General features: G+C 35.1%; 1 protein-coding gene across 3 annotated transcripts in view; it reads left to right on the top strand.

Annotated features, from left to right (window-relative positions):
* The window catches only part of ASCC3 (activating signal cointegrator 1 complex subunit 3), a 275,119-nt gene that overhangs the window by 200,612 nt on the left and 57,004 nt on the right, over positions 1-17,503 (top strand). For all 3 annotated transcript variants that reach the window (XM_057489450.1, XM_036890362.2, XM_036890359.2), the window contains exons 35-36: positions 6,676-6,787; positions 6,980-7,114. In XM_057489450.1, the coding sequence (XP_057345433.1) occupies positions 6,676-6,787; positions 6,980-7,114 (247 nt within the window). The remainder of the gene's footprint in view (positions 1-6,675; positions 6,788-6,979; positions 7,115-17,503) is intronic.

Below are 17,503 nucleotides of genomic sequence, written 5' to 3'. Positions count from 1 at the left end.
GGACCTCACTGACCACCGCAAGGACTTGCACTTTCATTCTAGGTGAAGTGGGGACCGTTGCAAGGTTTTGAATGGAGGACTAACAGGATTCATTCATATCATAAGTCAGGTCGATTATAATCAGAAATGTTATAAATGATTTAAGCTTCACTGTTGAAAGAAATTCTCAGATCCATATTTTGAAATCCAACCTAACATGATTTGTAAACAACATATCAAATCAAAATGACACGGAGAAGCTGAATGTTAAGGAGTGAAAGAAGATACGAAGGAGAAAAACAAAAAAGAAAGCAACAGCTGCAGAATTAAAATGAGACGAAGTGATGTTCAAGGCAAAAAAAGATTTAAAAGGATAAAGAAGGATGGTTCAAACTGATAACAAGCACAATCACTGAAAACCTACAGTTGAATACATATTTTTAGGTAACTAAAACCATAGCATCAAAACATATAAAGCAAAAACCTATAGAAGTCCAATACATTAATTAAATGAGTCATTTGAGAAACTTTAACACATCTCTTAAGAATCCGCATGCCCCAAGAGATTAGAAAGTGTTGTGTAAAAGAGAATTTGAGGAACAGAATCCTTGAACATGTGTGTGTATCCCTGTACATACCTTCAAAGAAGAATATGCCATACTTGAAAACACCTGTGGAAATTTATTTATAAAAACGTACCTTGTACTAAACCACAAAGAACAACTCAGTATTTCAAAATGTAGAGACCATCAGGCCGCATGCTCAGTGTATAATGCAGTAAAACCAGGAATAAATGAGAAAAAGAATGGCAAAAAAAAGCTAACTGCTTGGGATTTTACCGTTATTCTAGTGAAAGATGAAATATTTAAAAAGGTATAGACTGGAGCTAAAAAAAATAAAAGTGCTGTATACCGCCTGTGAACTTTAAAGCATAATTCCAAGGAGTATTCATATCTTTCGGGCCCCTATGAGACAGCATGAATGCTCGATAATAAAATAACTAAGCATTCCTCCCTAGAAACGAGATGAAGAACATTAGCATGACATCAATACAGGAAGGGTGTTTGTAAAAATAAAAATTGAAATTAGTAAACTGGGAAACAAAACTACACCCGTATACTTTATTGAGTGTCTACTATAGTTGAGATGCTGTTTCAAAAGCCTGACTCATTTAGTACTGTTACGATCCCCATTTTATGAAGGAACTGAAGCACAGGGAGGTTGAGCACCTTGCCCACAGTCACGCAGCCCCAGAGTGGCAGACGCAGCCCTGGAGTCCAGACAGTCTGGGTCCAGGACCCATATTCTCCATTGCTGGGCTCGTTGTCAGGTCCAGAACTCAAATACCTACGCTCCCTGTCCACTTCTGTTTCCAGTGCTGTGCTGGAAAATGTGTTCTGTATGGGAACCGTACCATACTAATTTGAATTTATAGCTCTTTTGTTCATTTGATGTTAAAAAAACCTATTTTTTTTTATATTTAATACCTTCATATCTGGATAAAAATGGGGAACATGTGCCTAAATCTGTTTTAATGATTTACGCATTTTACTTAGTCCCTTATTGTCATGCTCTGCAATTTTCTCTCCGAGTGGCCCTTGGTTATTTCTTTTTATTACTGTTTGAATTAAAATCACCCTTCCTGAAATCTGGAAACAAAAAAATTGACACAAGTTCAGAAAATCAGTAAAAATTTTTTCTACTTATTTTTAGATCTGGTAAAAGTTTAAAGAAGGTTAAAATGATTCTCAAATGAAGAGCTTATATTATATATAGTTTTAATTTATCCTTAAAGCTATCATTCAGTGCTATAAGTTAAGATTTGACTTTTGGGTGGGTAAGATGGGCATGTAAGCATGCGTGTGTGTGTTACAAGGAGAAACTGATGTTTATTTAAAATAGAAAAGACAAAGACCACTTCCAAAATGCAGTCATATATAGATGGATAAATATGACCCTATTCATGACTTTGAATTCACACCACACACCACCACAACCAAATCTTAATGTTGATAAAGATTTCAGCCACAGTTCCTAGGTTGTTCTCTGTATCTCTATATTCTGTGTCTGTCTGTGTGTGAGGTATATGTATATGTGTATACATATGTACATGTGTGTACATGTATATATACATATGCAAATAATATGTGCCTATAAAGATACATACTTACATGTAGAAATATATGTATGTAGACATACACATACATATATATTGGTTTGCTCCAATATGTACAAACACATGTACTGGTGCATCATGAAATATAATATATTCCAAATTGAGTTCTGGATTCAATTTGTGTGTTCAGTTTTATTCTCTGTTTTCCCCTGAGAAAGCTTTTAAATATTTCTGGGACAAAAATGTTGTGGTAGTTTCAGCTGTTCCTGCAACCACTTTCATTATTCGTGTCATTATTACTGCTGCATAATCTGAACATAAAAAAACATGGTGCTGTAACAAATGAGTGGGCAGTCCTGACAGTCCGGCGGCAGCACTGTGATACTGATGAAACATTTCCCAGCAGGACCTCTGGCCAGGTTTACGGTAACTAAACAGGAAATGGCTGCCCCTGTTCACATTAAATCCAAACTGTTTGGTGTAACTTTATCTGTGTTTTAGATTGCAATAAAATCTCTTTCATTCTCAACTGGTGAAATTTCATCCTTATTAAGGTTGGGAAACGATAACTTGAGATTTTACGTGTAATACTCTTGTTTGTCCTTTGATAAGATCTTGTAAAGGTAATTTTTTAAAGTTGTTTTACTTTTTGATTGTTAACATTTAATGAACTTTGTAAATTTTTACGATAGGGAGAGGCTGTTTCCCAATGGACTGCTAATAGAAGTTTGCTTGTCTAGCCCATGTGCTAGATGCTGTCAGTATCAAACTGCCTTTGACTTTCACACCTCTCTGGGGACTAGTAATTGTTGTGCTCAAACAGCCTGTAAGTGTGATCCCGCTGGCTTTCTCAGTAAGCTTCTGGCTATTAGAATCATTAAACAACTCAGCACCTGTTAACAGCATTGTAAATATTCAACCCTGCTTGTGTGCAGGTTGAGTCCAATATAGAGAAATCTTACAGAGCTCAGCCTCATAAATTAGGACTTCTGACAAGTCAATTATTGTGAAACTGGGTTTCTCTGTGAAATAAATGAAATAGCCTGCTGACACAAAGGTAGGCTGTCTGTTTACGGCAAAAGGAAGATAATGACTTGATGATTCAAGGCAGTGAGCATGAAACTACAATATATCCTTTATCTGTAATTAAACAATTGTGTAATATTTGTTTTAATAACCAGTAAATTATAAATTTTGTACTGTGGTGAGTACAACATGAAAACAGACCTTTTTACTTAGCTGTTGCGTGTTTTTTCAAGTTACTGAACTGATTATTGAAATTAATGATTGTAATCTTTTAAACTAAACTAAATGCTTATAATTATTTAGGCTAGAAATTACAGTGACTGAAAAGTTCATATGATAGGGAAGTCCTTGTAATACTACTGATGAAGGTCGTGTAAATATAAACTCCATCCTTTATTCGAAGAAAAGTGTCAAAATACAATATGTCTCAAAATTTTATGTTCCTTAAAAAATAATTCCATTTACAGTTTTATTATTTTTCAGGTTTTGTAAATGACATATCTAATTAAAGTGTAGCTGTATCTTTTACAAGGATTTGAAATGTTTTAAGTACTCTTAGAATCTCAATTCAAATACTAATAATAGTATTTGGTACAAATCAGTGCAGTTATAGTGCTAACAAAAAGAGGTGCACTTTAGTATTTGTGTTGGCTGTAGAGGGGACAAGTTTTTTAATGATTGAGTTTAAATATATTCTTGTATGTAATACTGTAACTAGCATGCTCTAGTTTTAAAAGGTGGCACTTTTTAAAAATAAATAAAGTCATCACTTACATATGCCAGAATACCTGAAGAAAACAATTTTAGGGATATTTTAAAAATTCTAGATTACCCCCCAAGATATCATAAAGATGAAAGTATTGATATTTAATAGATTGAATTTCAGTTCCACTCCTTCAATTGAATTTGGGTGATGATTTAGTCAGTTGTGTACACATGTCAGAATTCATCTAGCTATACACTGCGATTTGTGCATATTCTTGTATGTACCTCAGTAAATAAATAATTTGAAAAGATAAATTGAATTTTGCATTTCTTCTCTTATGCAAATCAAGAATGTTGTTGAGCACATTAGAGAAGTACAACTATATTAAGATATATCAATGGAAGTTTTTTAAGTTTTTCTACTCAAAAAATACATTAATGTTTAGCAAGTTTATGAATAGTATTTTAGTGTAATCATCGGATAATATGTTGCAGTCTCAAAGACATGACTTCAGTTTTTTGTTTTTCTTATTTGCAACTTATTGTAACCATTTTAAGAAATGCCAACTGGTTGATCGGATGGTTACTTGAGTGTATACATGTTAAAAATAAAAAAGGAAAAACTATCTAGATAAAAGCCACAAATTAGTCTAAAAAATTTAACAATATAATTAGATAAACAAATACTAGGATGTTATTCCACCAAAATATATCTTGTAAATACCTAAGGCAGTGAATAAAATAAATACAAAAGAAGAACCTATAATTTCTGAAGGAAAGTTATCATTAGTGGTTTTATATGTTTTTAAGCATACCAGTTTTATTAATTGAAGCATAAAATGGTAAAACTGGCATCCCAGCTATATTTATAGGAGCATGGCTTGTGGTAATCAGTAGCAGCATCCATGAGGCTTTTTTGTCTTCAAATAGCCAAATAAATTTATAGTTAAAAATGTAATTTTAACTTATTGTTTTTCATGATAATATTGTTTTTATAATGTCTTCCTCCTGTAATTTTAATTGCATAAGGAATAGCTTGATCCTTGCTCTAAAAATGATACTACTTTTTCAGTGTCCTGGGCACAATTGCACTAGTTTTTTCAATTTATAAATAAATTTATCGACTATATATGAATTCAGACAGCTGAAAATAGTTTTTGAAAAATATATTGGCTCAGCAAGCCAAAAGAATGTGAAATATAAAACAAGTACTTATATTGCAGAAAATATGGCTGATAAATTTCATTTGCTGGAAAAAAAATGAAAGAAAAAATTATTGTCAATAATTTGGAATGGCTTTTGGGATCTGTCTATTTTATGGGGCTTTGAATGTCCAGAATTTTTATTTTCACTTCTAAAGCAGAATACATTATTCTAACAAAATAAACACTTCTTCTTAGTCATTTTTCAGGGGAAAGGAAATATTTCCTCATGGTTTCTAATGCTGGCTTTTTACTTTCATGTATGCCTGGTTAGATAACAATTTGATGTGGATTTTGCTCAAATTAATAACAGCACTGGTTTCAATCTGTTTCATTGATAAATACTCCTTTATTTGGTCTTTGGGAAGAACTTTTCCAGGAAAGGCATTAATTTCTCTGAAATTAAAAGTATATTTCTCTGGTGAAAATTACAGTCCTCAGCATATAATTATAATTCAGTTATTTTCCCAAATAAATATCCAGTTATGAATCCTTCTCAGTGGAGATGCTTGTATTTGGGTGTACCTAGCCATTTGTGCTAACGTCTCTTTCTAGCATAAATCTGTCCTGCTATGATTTAAGTCCCACTTTGTGTATTTTTAAATAAATTTTGTAGTGTACTGCCCCTAAACTTTTCCCTCTGAAAGAAGGAAAAGAAAATCACCATCCTTAACGGGTTGTGGCTCCTTCAGGCCTCTCCCATCTGAAATTGTTAACACTTTCTTCCCAGCTATGAATATCCCTTTCCTAATCCTGTACAGATTAAAACCGTCCTGCTGGGGTATCAGTGATAAGAGTGTGTTCTCTGAGGCCACTTTCCACTCCTGTTGCTTGCTTGGAAGGAGGTAGGGCGTATAAATTGTCTGTGCTGACTAGGGTACAGGGGCCACCCCGCAGGAATTAGAGACCATGACTGTGAGGGTACTCCCTCGCCTTTTGGGTCTATTCCCAGGCACAGATGCCTAGTGATCTTAGGGATTTGCCGAGAACCTGTCAAAGTTAAGGGAGGATCATTCTGGTAAATTGCTGGTCCTTAGGCTTTTTAGTGGGAAAATATATGGGGCTGAACCTATGTGTTTTGGGTATGTAGAAAGTTAGCTAGAATGCTTTATTGTTAGCCTGATGTCCCTTCCAGTCTTTAGGATGACATTTCTCCCTTAAGCATTAGAGGAGCAAATCTTGACTAAATTTCCTGAAAGAATTTATCTACCATCCAAATCAATAGTTCTTTGAGTTTTATAAAGTTACTGAGGATGGGTTTTATATATAAAAGGGAATTATATATTATATATAATATGCTTCTCACCCTTTCTAAACCTAGTGCATAAATTTAGTTTGCTGTGCATGTGTTAACTGAAGTGATACCAGTTTTAACACTGGAATATATGTTTCTTTTTAATGTGATGGTGAATTATATCTGTTTATCTTGTATATTTTTAACGTATTGTCATTGGCCATCAGTGTTAAACTTTACTATGAGGATTTGGATCGGTAAAATAGAAGTGGTAATTGCAGTTGCTTTCTTTCTTTGCTATATTGTAAATGTAAATGTTTTTTGAAATGCTGAGAAGAACCGTGTGCAACTAAAGTGATCATTTTAATAGGAAATATCTTGAAACAAATAATCATCATCTGCTTGTTTCCCAGCTACTACAGTCTGAGTGACGTGGCACATGATTCTGTGAACAAGTTTCTGTCCAGTCTGGTGGGGAAGGCCTTGGCTGACCTGGAACATTCTTACTGTATTGAAATCGGAGAGGTATGACTCATACACGTTCTGATTGAAAAGACAGCCCAGCTTTTTAGCACGAGGGCTTTGCTTCTGATAATAACCAAAACTTTTCACAAAATAGTTGTAATAGCAACCTGCAGTATGAGTCATTAATTTTATGAATATATGCATTTCTATTTTACTTTTTATATATGTTGTTCTATCTCTCTCTTGAAATAGGATAATCGGAGCATTGAACCTCTGACGTATGGCCGAATTGCCTCTTACTACTATTTGAAGCACCAAACTGTTAAAATGTTCAAGGAACGTTTGAAGCCTGAGTGCGGTACCGAAGAATTGCTTTCAATTCTGAGTGTGAGTTCCATATTATCACATTATATTTTAACATAAAGAGATTATATTTCCTAGCTTCTATTTTAATTTGGGTCTTAAATTGTTGCCATCCAGTTCCTCATGAAATTTGGCAGAAACTGCCTATGAAGCCCTTTTCTGTCAAAAGACCTCGTTACAGAGCAACATGTGTGAACCGAGATCCCCAATGATGAAGTGACCATGTGATCACTCATCCGTACTCGGATCCTTCTGAGAATGAAATGGGGTCATATGATATTTAAGCCGGGTTAACAGGTATAAGCTGGACCGTCCTCAGTAGCCAAGTGACCATCTTTTAACTATAATAATCCCTCTGGATTATAATTGAAAGCTTTCTTATTGCTCCATTTGGGTAATCAGTGATGTTCACTAAAGTTTCTTTTTATAAGGATCCACATGATTAAGTTCTTTTAGACTTAATGCCAGAAAAGGTGTTCAACTCTCTCCTTCCCCCCTTAAAATAAAAAAAGACAAATTACAACCAGATTTTCACACAAAAGAAATCTATATTGTGTTCATTTTTGCCTTTTTGTCAAGAATAAGAGTTAAATTTCATATTAAAGTTAAAATTACTATTAAAATTCTCTTCATCTTCCTCTCTGAATACTATATATGCATTTATTTTTTTGTCTTTGTTAAGTATAACAATTTACCACAAAGTTTCATCAGCACCTCAGGATATATGCTACAAATACCTCATTCCTCAGGTGTGTTTGTGCTTTTTTAAAAAGGTAAGAGCCATTGGACTATAATGCCTTTAAGGTCCTTCTCTTATAAATTTACTGGTTCTGAGGTAGTCCATTTATTTATTAGCTGTTTTCCCACCTCTCCTAATTGCTTTATCATTCTCAGCAAGCCTCAAAATCCCATTCACAGTTTTCTAATGTTTCAGTGTTTTCCCTTTGAGAAATTAGTCTACAGACTTTGTGTGAAACATGGAGCCAAGTGCATGTAGTTCGTAGGAACTTTAGTAAATTGGTGGATGGATGGGTCCTCTATGAATCAGCTACTATTTTCTCTATAGCAAAGTAAAGGATGAAAATATATGAGGCAGCTATCAAAAAAATGATTTTTTGTACAATTAAAAATTCATTTCTGAGGTAAGAGTTTAAAAAAAAATAATGAGTTTTTTAGATCTCTAAGTATGAGGTTTTTATAATTTTCTAGTTAGAGATTCACCCAAACAGTATTTATCTGGAGGAAAGATAGTAGAATAATGGCTAATTAATTTGGGCAAGCAAATAAATTAAACTAGTATCTGTTATATTTAAGAATATAGTTTTTCTTTCATATCTACCTACCTTGTATTTACTTAATCTAATATTTTTAAGTACTTGTCTGCCTTGGTAGCAGACAGTAAAGCTAACATCTTTGAGTACTTTTCATGTGCCAGGCACTATTCTAGGAACTTCACATTGGTAAACTGATTTAATCCCCAAAACCACCACTCATTGGATATTGATAACACCCCATTATTATTCCCATTTTACAGATTATCCAACTCTTCCAAGATTGCACAGCAAGTGAGTAGTTTGCAGTGTAGCACCTGAATAAGTTTCTTAACCACTGTACTATGCTGCCTTTCATGTCATACATACACACACACACACGAGGTGGAAGGTACTGCATGGGAGGTACACAGTATATCATGTTAAGATTGGATGCACATTGTATATAAAGGAGGTTTCTGAGAACCATATGCCATTACATTCTGTATCCTCCTCCTCCACCCCACTAAAAAGCCCCAAACAGTACCAAGGGAATTAAATGATTGTCCTCTTCAGTCATCTCCATGAAAAGGTATGGATCAGACTGAGAGTCCTGTCCACAGCCTTTTAGCAGCCTGTTGCTTTCCAGCATTACACGGCCTAAAACCAGTTCCACTGATCTCATGGTATATTTTTGTTAAAAGCAAGCCAGCTCTTTTGTGAGTAACTAAACAAATCATGTGCATGTATATTTATTTATTTGCTTATTTATATGGAAAACACAACAGTATATTCATACAGGTATTGTTCAATGTACCCCTTTAATAATTTCCACAGCAACAATGATGCAGTCTCTTCATCCAGTGGTGTTTAGCCCAAGAAAGTCTCAGCTTCTGCTAGATCATGTCCCTGTCTGTAGTATCTCAGTGAGACCTCGCTGTGAGTGAGGATACTGGGCCATTAGAACTCTAGCAAGCACATGGACACCATCTGTAGGCACCACTGTTTTCTTAATTTCTTGTCTCAAGAATTACTGTTTATTCACTAGAGAACATATATGTAACTAACAGAGAAACATTAAATAATAATGTTTGATTGTGTTTGAAATAATTAACAGTGCAGTTTCTGGAAATCATCCTGTCATTGAGAGGTTCTGCTTTTAAATGTTTTTGTGAGCACCCACAGATTCCTAGACGGCCCACAGAGCCTCCTTAACCTCCCTTCTGCCACGTCCAGAAACGCACTATTAATCTCCTTGTGGTTTTGAAACAAGGAGAAGTGGTCAGAGAGTATTTCAGGTCCTCTTTACAATGTAATTATTGTTGGTACAGAGAAAACAAACTAGAAGGTAACCATAGAATGACAAAATCAGTGATAAAACATTAATTAATTTTCACCAAGCATTTAAAAATACAGAAGCCCACTGTTTCTCTTCAGTTAACACCAAAACATAGTTTCAAGTGATCTCTTGATTTTATATATTCATAGTTTATGAAAGGTACCTTTTTTTAGACCGTTCATTCCTTTAGAGAAGATATGTACTTAAAGTCTCATACTTGGCCATAGAGTTGTATTTATTTTATTTAAATAAATTGGAATTCTTACTCTTTTCCAGTTATTTTGTATATAGCTATTAACTTTTCTGATAAGAATTAGAATTTCTTTTTAAGTAGGGAAATAATTTTTATCTGCATAATATTTACCAGAAAGGCCATTTTCTCTCAAAACTAAAAGAGGAAACATTTAATTAGGTCATTTCATGATATGCTTCCTTTCACAGTATTGTTGGAAGACCTCCCTTTTCCACAGTGTCCATAGCAGATGTTATCAGTTTTGACCGAAAAATGTCATACACTTGCTACATTTATACCCTATCTTCTGAACTCTTTTTGTTCTTCACTTCTCCCAGTAGGATAGTTGGCATCAGTCTGGTATTTAGAAAAATGGTGTTAGACTGACATTATCACCCTTTTGGCAAAAGGATGGAGTCACCAGTTTAAAAACAAAACCAGCTTTTCCAAATAGGAAGGAGTGAAGCTAAATCCAGTTGTCTCAAGAAAGATCTTAATCATATTATGAAACATGCCTACTTTAGCTGTTTTATCTTTAATATGGTATGCTTCCTTTGTCCATCTTAAATTCCACTGGTCCCATTCCTACCCACAGACCGTATCTTGGCTCATCCCCAACATATTTGTTTTGTGCCTCCAGTGTGTGAGGTTCCTTCTAAGGGTAGGAGATAGAATAGTGAACGTTACTGACAAACTGGTGTGTGTGTGTGTGTGTGTGTTAATACATAGATAAACTACGGACCTTGGTAACAAACTATGTAAGACACTTCAGTGTTGCTACTGACAGATGCCACCTAGCTCGGTGTGATGCTCTAAGAATGGCAGAAGAATGTTGCCCATCATCAAAAAGAGTCCCTAAAAATGAATGAATGAATGAATAACAGGTCATAATATTCTATCTTGCAAGTTAATCTTCCCTGTGCAGGAGATTTGCTATACATTTCTGCTGGCCCCACATTAAAAGAACATCATGAAGAAAGTTTCAATGGTCCGAAGTGAGCTACTCAAATGATAACAGATGCTATTTAGGGCATGTTAGTCTAGAAAAGCAAAGGCTTTGAATCAGTGAAACTGAAATTAAAACCATGACCTGTATGAATAGAGGTTCTCTTTAGATCTCAAACACAGTAACAGTTAGTAGGAAGTTCCATCAAATCCTGCAAGCAATAAAATCAGAGAATTTATTACTTCAATTGATAGATATAATATAGGCCAAATATATAGATTCAAAAAAGAATGGGATGAATTTATTAACAATAAAACTACTAAAGAATTAAGAGAGAAGATGGAATTGTGCCTATCATATTTAGTGTATTAGATAATGATCATTTCATTACAGACCAGGGAAGGCAGGTTGGGATTAGACCTGTGTGACATTAGCATTTTCTTTTCTCCTTCACTTGGAATATTTTTATTCTTTAGAATATTATGGGGAATTTTGTTTGTTTTTCCTTTTTTAAACTGAAGTATAGTAGATACACAATATTATATTGATTTCAAGCATACAACATAGTGATTCAACAGTTATCTACATTATTAAATGGTCACCCCAACTAGTGCAGTTACTGTTAACCTAGAAAGATGTTACAGAACCATTGACTTATATTCTCTATGCTGTACTTTCATCCCCATGACTAATTTATAGTATGATTGAGATTTTGTGCCTCTTTACCCCTTCAGCTATTTCAACTACTATCTCTTTTCACCCACCCCAACCCCTCCCCCATGGTAACCACCAATCACTTCTCAGTGTCTATGAGTCTACTGCTATTTTGTTCATTTTGTTTTGTTTTGGTTTGTTTTGTTTTGTTTTTAGGTTCCACAAATAAGTGAAATTATATTGTATTTCTTTCTTCCCCTGGCTTTTTCACTTAGCATAATACCCTCTAGGTCCATCCATGTTATCACAAATGGAGGATTTGTTTCTTTTTTATGGCAGAATAATACTCAATTGTGTATATGTACCATTTCTTCTTTATCCATTCATCTGTTGATGGACACTTAGATTGCTTCCATATTTGAGCTATAGTTAAGTAATGTGGCAGTAAACATAAAGGTGCATATATCTTTGTAAATCAGGGATTTTGTTTCCTTTGGCTAAATTCCCAGAAGTTTGGTATTTCTATTTTTAGTTTTTTCAGTAACCTCCATACTGCTTTCCACAGTGTCTGTACCAATTTACATTTCCACCAACAGTGTACGGGGGTTCCTGTTTCTCCACCTCCTCACCAACACTTGTTATTTCTTGTCTTTTGCATAGTGGCCATTCTAACTGGTGTGAGGTAAAATGTCATCATGATTTTGGTTTGCATTTCCCCTGATGATTAGTGATGTGGAGCATCTTTTCATGTGCCTGTTGGCTGTCTATATTTCGTTGGAGAAATATCTATTCAGGTCCTCCTCTCATTTTTTAATCAGGTTATTTGTGTTTTTTTTTTTATGTTGAGTCTTATGAATTCTTTATATATTTTGGGTGTTAACCCCTTATAAGAAAAATCATTTATGACTGTTTTCTCCCACACTGTAGGTTGTCTTTGTGTTCTGTAGATGGTGTCCTTTATTGTGCAGAAGCTTTTAAGTTTGATGTAATCCCACTTATTCATTTTTTTATTTTGTTTCCCTTACCCAAGGAGATAAGTCTAGGAAAAAATTGTTCATGCTTGTTTTCAAGAGATTTTTGCTTATGTTTTCTTCTTTTATGATTTCATAACTTACATTCAGGTCTTTAATCCATTCTGAGTTTACATTTGTATATAAAGTTAGACAGTAATCCAGTTTCATTCTCTTGCATGTAGCTGTTCCCTTTTCCCATCACCAGTTATTGAAGAGACTGTCTTTTCCCCATTGTATATTCTTGCCTCCTTTGTCATTTATTGACTGACCATATATGCATGGATTTATTTCTGGCCTCTCTATTCTGTTCCATTGATCTCTTGATCTGTTGCTCTGTTTTCATGCAAGTACTATACTGTTTTGGTTATTGCAGCTTTGTAGTATAGCTTGAAGTATGAGAGCATGTTACCTCCAGTTTTGGATTGCTTTGGCTATTCAGGGTCATTTGTGGTTCCATATAAATTCCATAAAATTTCAATAGTTCATTGAAAAATTCCATTGGTATTTTGATAGGGATTGCATTGAATCTATAAATTACTTTGAGTATGATGACCATTTAGACGATATTAATTCTTCATATGCATGAATATGGGATAGATTTCCATTTATTTGTGTCTTCAATTTCTTTTATCAGTGCCTTATAGTTTTCAGGATGTACAGATCTTTCACCTACTTGGTTAGGTTTATTCCTAGGTATTTTTTTTTTATGCAATTGAAAATGGAATTATTATCTTGATTACTCTTTCTGCTAGTTTGTTGTTAGTGTATAGCAATGCAACAGATTTTTGTAAATTGGTTTTGTATCCTGCAACTTTGCTGAACTCAGTTACTAGTTCTAATATTTTTTTGGTAGAGTCTTTAGGGTTTTTCTCTATGTAGTATCCTGTCATCTACAAACAGTGACAGTATAACTTCTTCCTTACTACCTTGGATGCTTTTTATCTCTTTTTCTTGTCTGATTGCCGTGGCTAGGACCTCCAGTACTATGCTGAATAAGAGTGGTGAGAGTGGACATTCTTGTCTTGTTCCTGATCTTAGAGGAAAAGCTTTCAGATTTTCACCATTGAGTATGGTGTTAGCTGTGGGTTTGTCATATATGGCCTTCATTATGTTGAAGTACATACCCTCTATACCCATTTTGTTTATAGTTTTTATCATGAATCAATACTGAATTTCATCAAATGTTTTTTCAGCATCTATTGAGATAATCATATGATTTTTATCTTTCCTTTTGTTAATGTTGTGTATCACATTGTTTAACTTAAGAATATTGTACCATCCTTGCATCCCGGGAATAAATCCCACTTGGTCATGATGGATGATCCTTCTGATATATTTTTGAATTCATTTTGCTAATATTTTGTTGAAGATTTTTGCATCTATGTTCATAAGGAATGTTGGTTTGTCATTTTCTTTTTTTTTGTAGTGTCTTTGGTTTTGGTATTAGAGTGATGCTGGCTTCACAAAATGAGTTAGGAAGTATTCCCTCTTCTACTTTTTGGAATACTTTAAGAATCATGGGGTATTAGCTCTTCTTTAAATGTTTGGTATAATTCACCTGTGAAGCCATCTGGTCCTGGAACTTTTTTTGTTGGGATTTCTTTGATTACCAGTTCAGTTTCATTACTGGTCATTGCTCTGTTCAGATCTTCTGTTTCTTCCTGGGTCCATCTTGAAGGATTGTACATTTCTAGAAATTTGTCCATTTCTTCTAGATTGTCCAACTTACTGGCATATTACTTTTCATAGACTGCTCTTATAATTCTTTGTATTTCTGTGGTATCAATTGTAACTTCATTTTCATTTCTAATTTTGTTCATTTATGTCCTCTCCTTTTTCCTTGATAAGTCTGGCTAGGGGTTTGTCTCTTTTGTTTATCTTTTCAAAGAACCAGCTCTTAGTTTCATTCATTTTTTTTCTATTGTTTTCTTAGTCTCCACTTTATTTCTGCTTTGATCTTAATTATGTTCCTCCTCCTTCTAACTTTGGCCTTTGTTTGTTCTTCTTTTTCTAGTTCCTTTAACTGTTAGTTTAGATTTTTTTATTTGGTATTGTTCTTATTTCTTAAAGTAGGCCTGTATTGCTATATAACTTCCCTCTTAGAATTGCTTTTGCTGCATTCTAAATATTTTAAACCATATGTTTTCATTTGTCTCCATGTATTACTTGATTTCCTCTTTGATTTGTTTATTGTTCCCTTGATTATTTAGAAGCATGTTGTTTAGCCTCTATGTGTTAGTGGGGTTTTTTGTTTTCTTAATATAATTTATTACTAGTTTTACACCACTGTGGTCTAAGTTGCCTGATACAATTTCAATCTTTTTTAATTTATTACAACTCTTTGTGGTCTAGTACGTGACCTATTCTAGATAACATACCACGTACACTTGAGAAAAATGTGTATCCTGCTGCTTTTGGGTGGACTGTTACGTAGATATCTGTGAAGTCCATCTGATCTAATGTGTTGTTCAGCGCCTCTGTTTCTTTACTTTGTCTGGTTGATCTGTCCATTGTAAGTGTGTTACAGTCCCCTAATATGAGTTGCAATCTATTTCTCCCTTTATGTCTGTAAGTATTTGTTTTACATAGTTAGGTGCTCCTATATTGGGTGCATAGATGTTTATAATTGTTATATTCTCTTATTGGATTGATCCCTTTATCATTATGTAGTCCTTCTTTGTCTCCTTACTTTCTTTGTTTTGAAGTCTGTTTTGTCTAAGTACTGCTACTCCTGCTTTTCTCTCCCTATTATTTGCATGATATATATTTTTCCATCCCTACACTTTATGTCTTTAGGTCTAAAATGAGTCTCTTGTAGGCAGCATATAGATAGGTCTTGTTTCTTTATCCATTCTGCTGCCCTGTGTCTTTTGATTGGTGCATTCAGTCAATTTGTATTTAAGGTATAGACTTATTGCCCTTTTATTAATTTTTTCTGTTTTTTATAGTTCCTCTCTGTTCCTTTCTTCCTCTCTTATACTCTTCACTTGTTAGTTAATGGTTTTCTTTAGCATTATGCTCCGATTCTTTTTTTTTATTTTGTGTACCTATTATAGGCTTTAGTTTGTGGTTACTGTAAGGTTGATAACTAGTTACTTAAATATACAACAGTCTGTATTAAGTTGATTTTCACTCAATTTCAAACACATTCTAAATGCACAACTTTCTTATTCTTCTTCCTCTTTTACACTTTATGTATAAGATGTCATACTCTACAACTTTTGCATATCCCTTGACTAATTTTATGCATAGTTGATTTTACTACGTTTGTTTTTTTAACTTTATACATGCTTTGAAAATAATTAGTCTACTACCTTAACTGTAGGTTTATTTTCACTGATGAAAAATATGTAGATTTATGACCATTTCTATCTAAAGAAGTCCTTTTAACATATACATTAAGTCTGGTTTAGTGGTGATGAATTATTTTAAACTTCGTTTATCTGGGAAATTTTTAATCTCTCCTTCAATTCTGAATGATAACCTTGCTGGGTAGAGAATTTTGGGTTGTAGTTTCTGCCCTTTCAATAGTTGGAATATTTCATGTCACTCTCTTCTGACCTGTAAAGTTTCCTGCTGAGAAATCTGCCGATAGCCTTATGGAGTTACCCGTGTAGGTAACTGTCTGCCTCTCTCTTGCTTCTTTTAAACTTGTCCCTTTATCTTTAATCTTTGCCATTTTAATTACTATATGTCTTGTTGTTGTTGTCTTCCTGGTGTTCATCTTGTTAGTGCCTATCTGACCTTCCAAGGCCTGGATATCCTTCCTAAGAATGGGAAGGTTTTCAGCTGTTATTTATTCTAATAGACTTTCTACTCTTTTGTCTCTTTCTTTCGTTGGGACCTCTATTATGTGAATATTGTTTTGTTTGGAGTTCTCACACAGCTCTTTTAACGTCTTCTCATTTTTAGAAATCTTTCTTTCCTTTGCTCCTCAGCTCGGTTGCTTGGCTGTTCTCTATCTTCCGTCTCACTGTTTTTTTCCTCTACTTCCAGCAGTCTGCACTCATTCCTTCTCTTGTATTTTTCATTTCAGTCACTGTATTCTTCAGCTCCAAGTGGCTCTTTTTCTTTGTTTCTATCTCTTTGTTGAAGTTCTCGCAAATCATTGATTCTCTTCCCCAGTTCAATAAGCATCTTTATGACTGTTATTTTGAATTCTTTATCAAGACAATTGCTAATCTCTTAATTTCGTTTAACCCTTTTTTCTAGTGTTTTATCTTGGGTTTTTTTGTTGGGACATATTCCTCTGCCTCCTCATTTCGTCTCTATGCCTCTTCCGTTGTATCAGGCAGATCAGCTGTGTCTCCCAGCCTCGATAGTGATGGCTTTTTGAAGTGAGCATCCTGTGGTGCCCAGAAGCTCTAGGCTCTGCTCACTAGTACCTGGTTCTCTTTTGTAGTTGAGCTGCAGTTTCTCTTTGCGGGCTGTCAGCAGGGCCACCTTTGTGCCTGTCTGCTGGCAGTGGCTGATTCCACAGCTCACTTCTATGTGCCCTTTGTGTGCCGTGAGGCACTTTTGCTGGGATTCGTTGTGGGCAGGGCTGCCTTCTGCCTGCCAGTCAGCAGCAGCAGACCACTGCTGGGCCAAGCATGCCAGGTGGGTTAGGCATGCCACGGGGTGCTGGGGCTGGGCCAGTGGTGCAGGTAGAGAGTTTAGAGCTGACTCCTGCAGGTGTCTGGCCAGTTGGGCTGAGGGAGGGCCGAGAAAGCTGGGAAAGTGTGGTTCGCCCTCCATCTTCCTGTCAGCAAAACTGGCCTGCTGCTGAACTGAGCAGGCCAGGGGAGGCAGGTGGCAGGAGAGCACCGCTGCGGTGCCGAGTCACCAGCAAGGGGGGTGGATCTCTAGGGCTGGCTCCTGCAACTGCCTGAGCAGTTGGGCTGAAAGACGGCTGGGGAATTGTGGCCCACCTGCCCTTCCTCCTCAGGAGAGAGCTCCCTCCAACCCCAGCCCCTCTTGCACATTTCCTGCTGCTGGTA

The sequence above is a fragment of the Manis pentadactyla genome, chromosome 12 (assembly GCF_030020395.1).
Source record: "Manis pentadactyla isolate mManPen7 chromosome 12, mManPen7.hap1, whole genome shotgun sequence".
In the NCBI taxonomy this organism is placed as follows: Eukaryota; Metazoa; Chordata; class Mammalia; order Pholidota; family Manidae; genus Manis; species Manis pentadactyla.
This window is presented reverse-complemented; position numbering and strand designations above follow the sequence as displayed.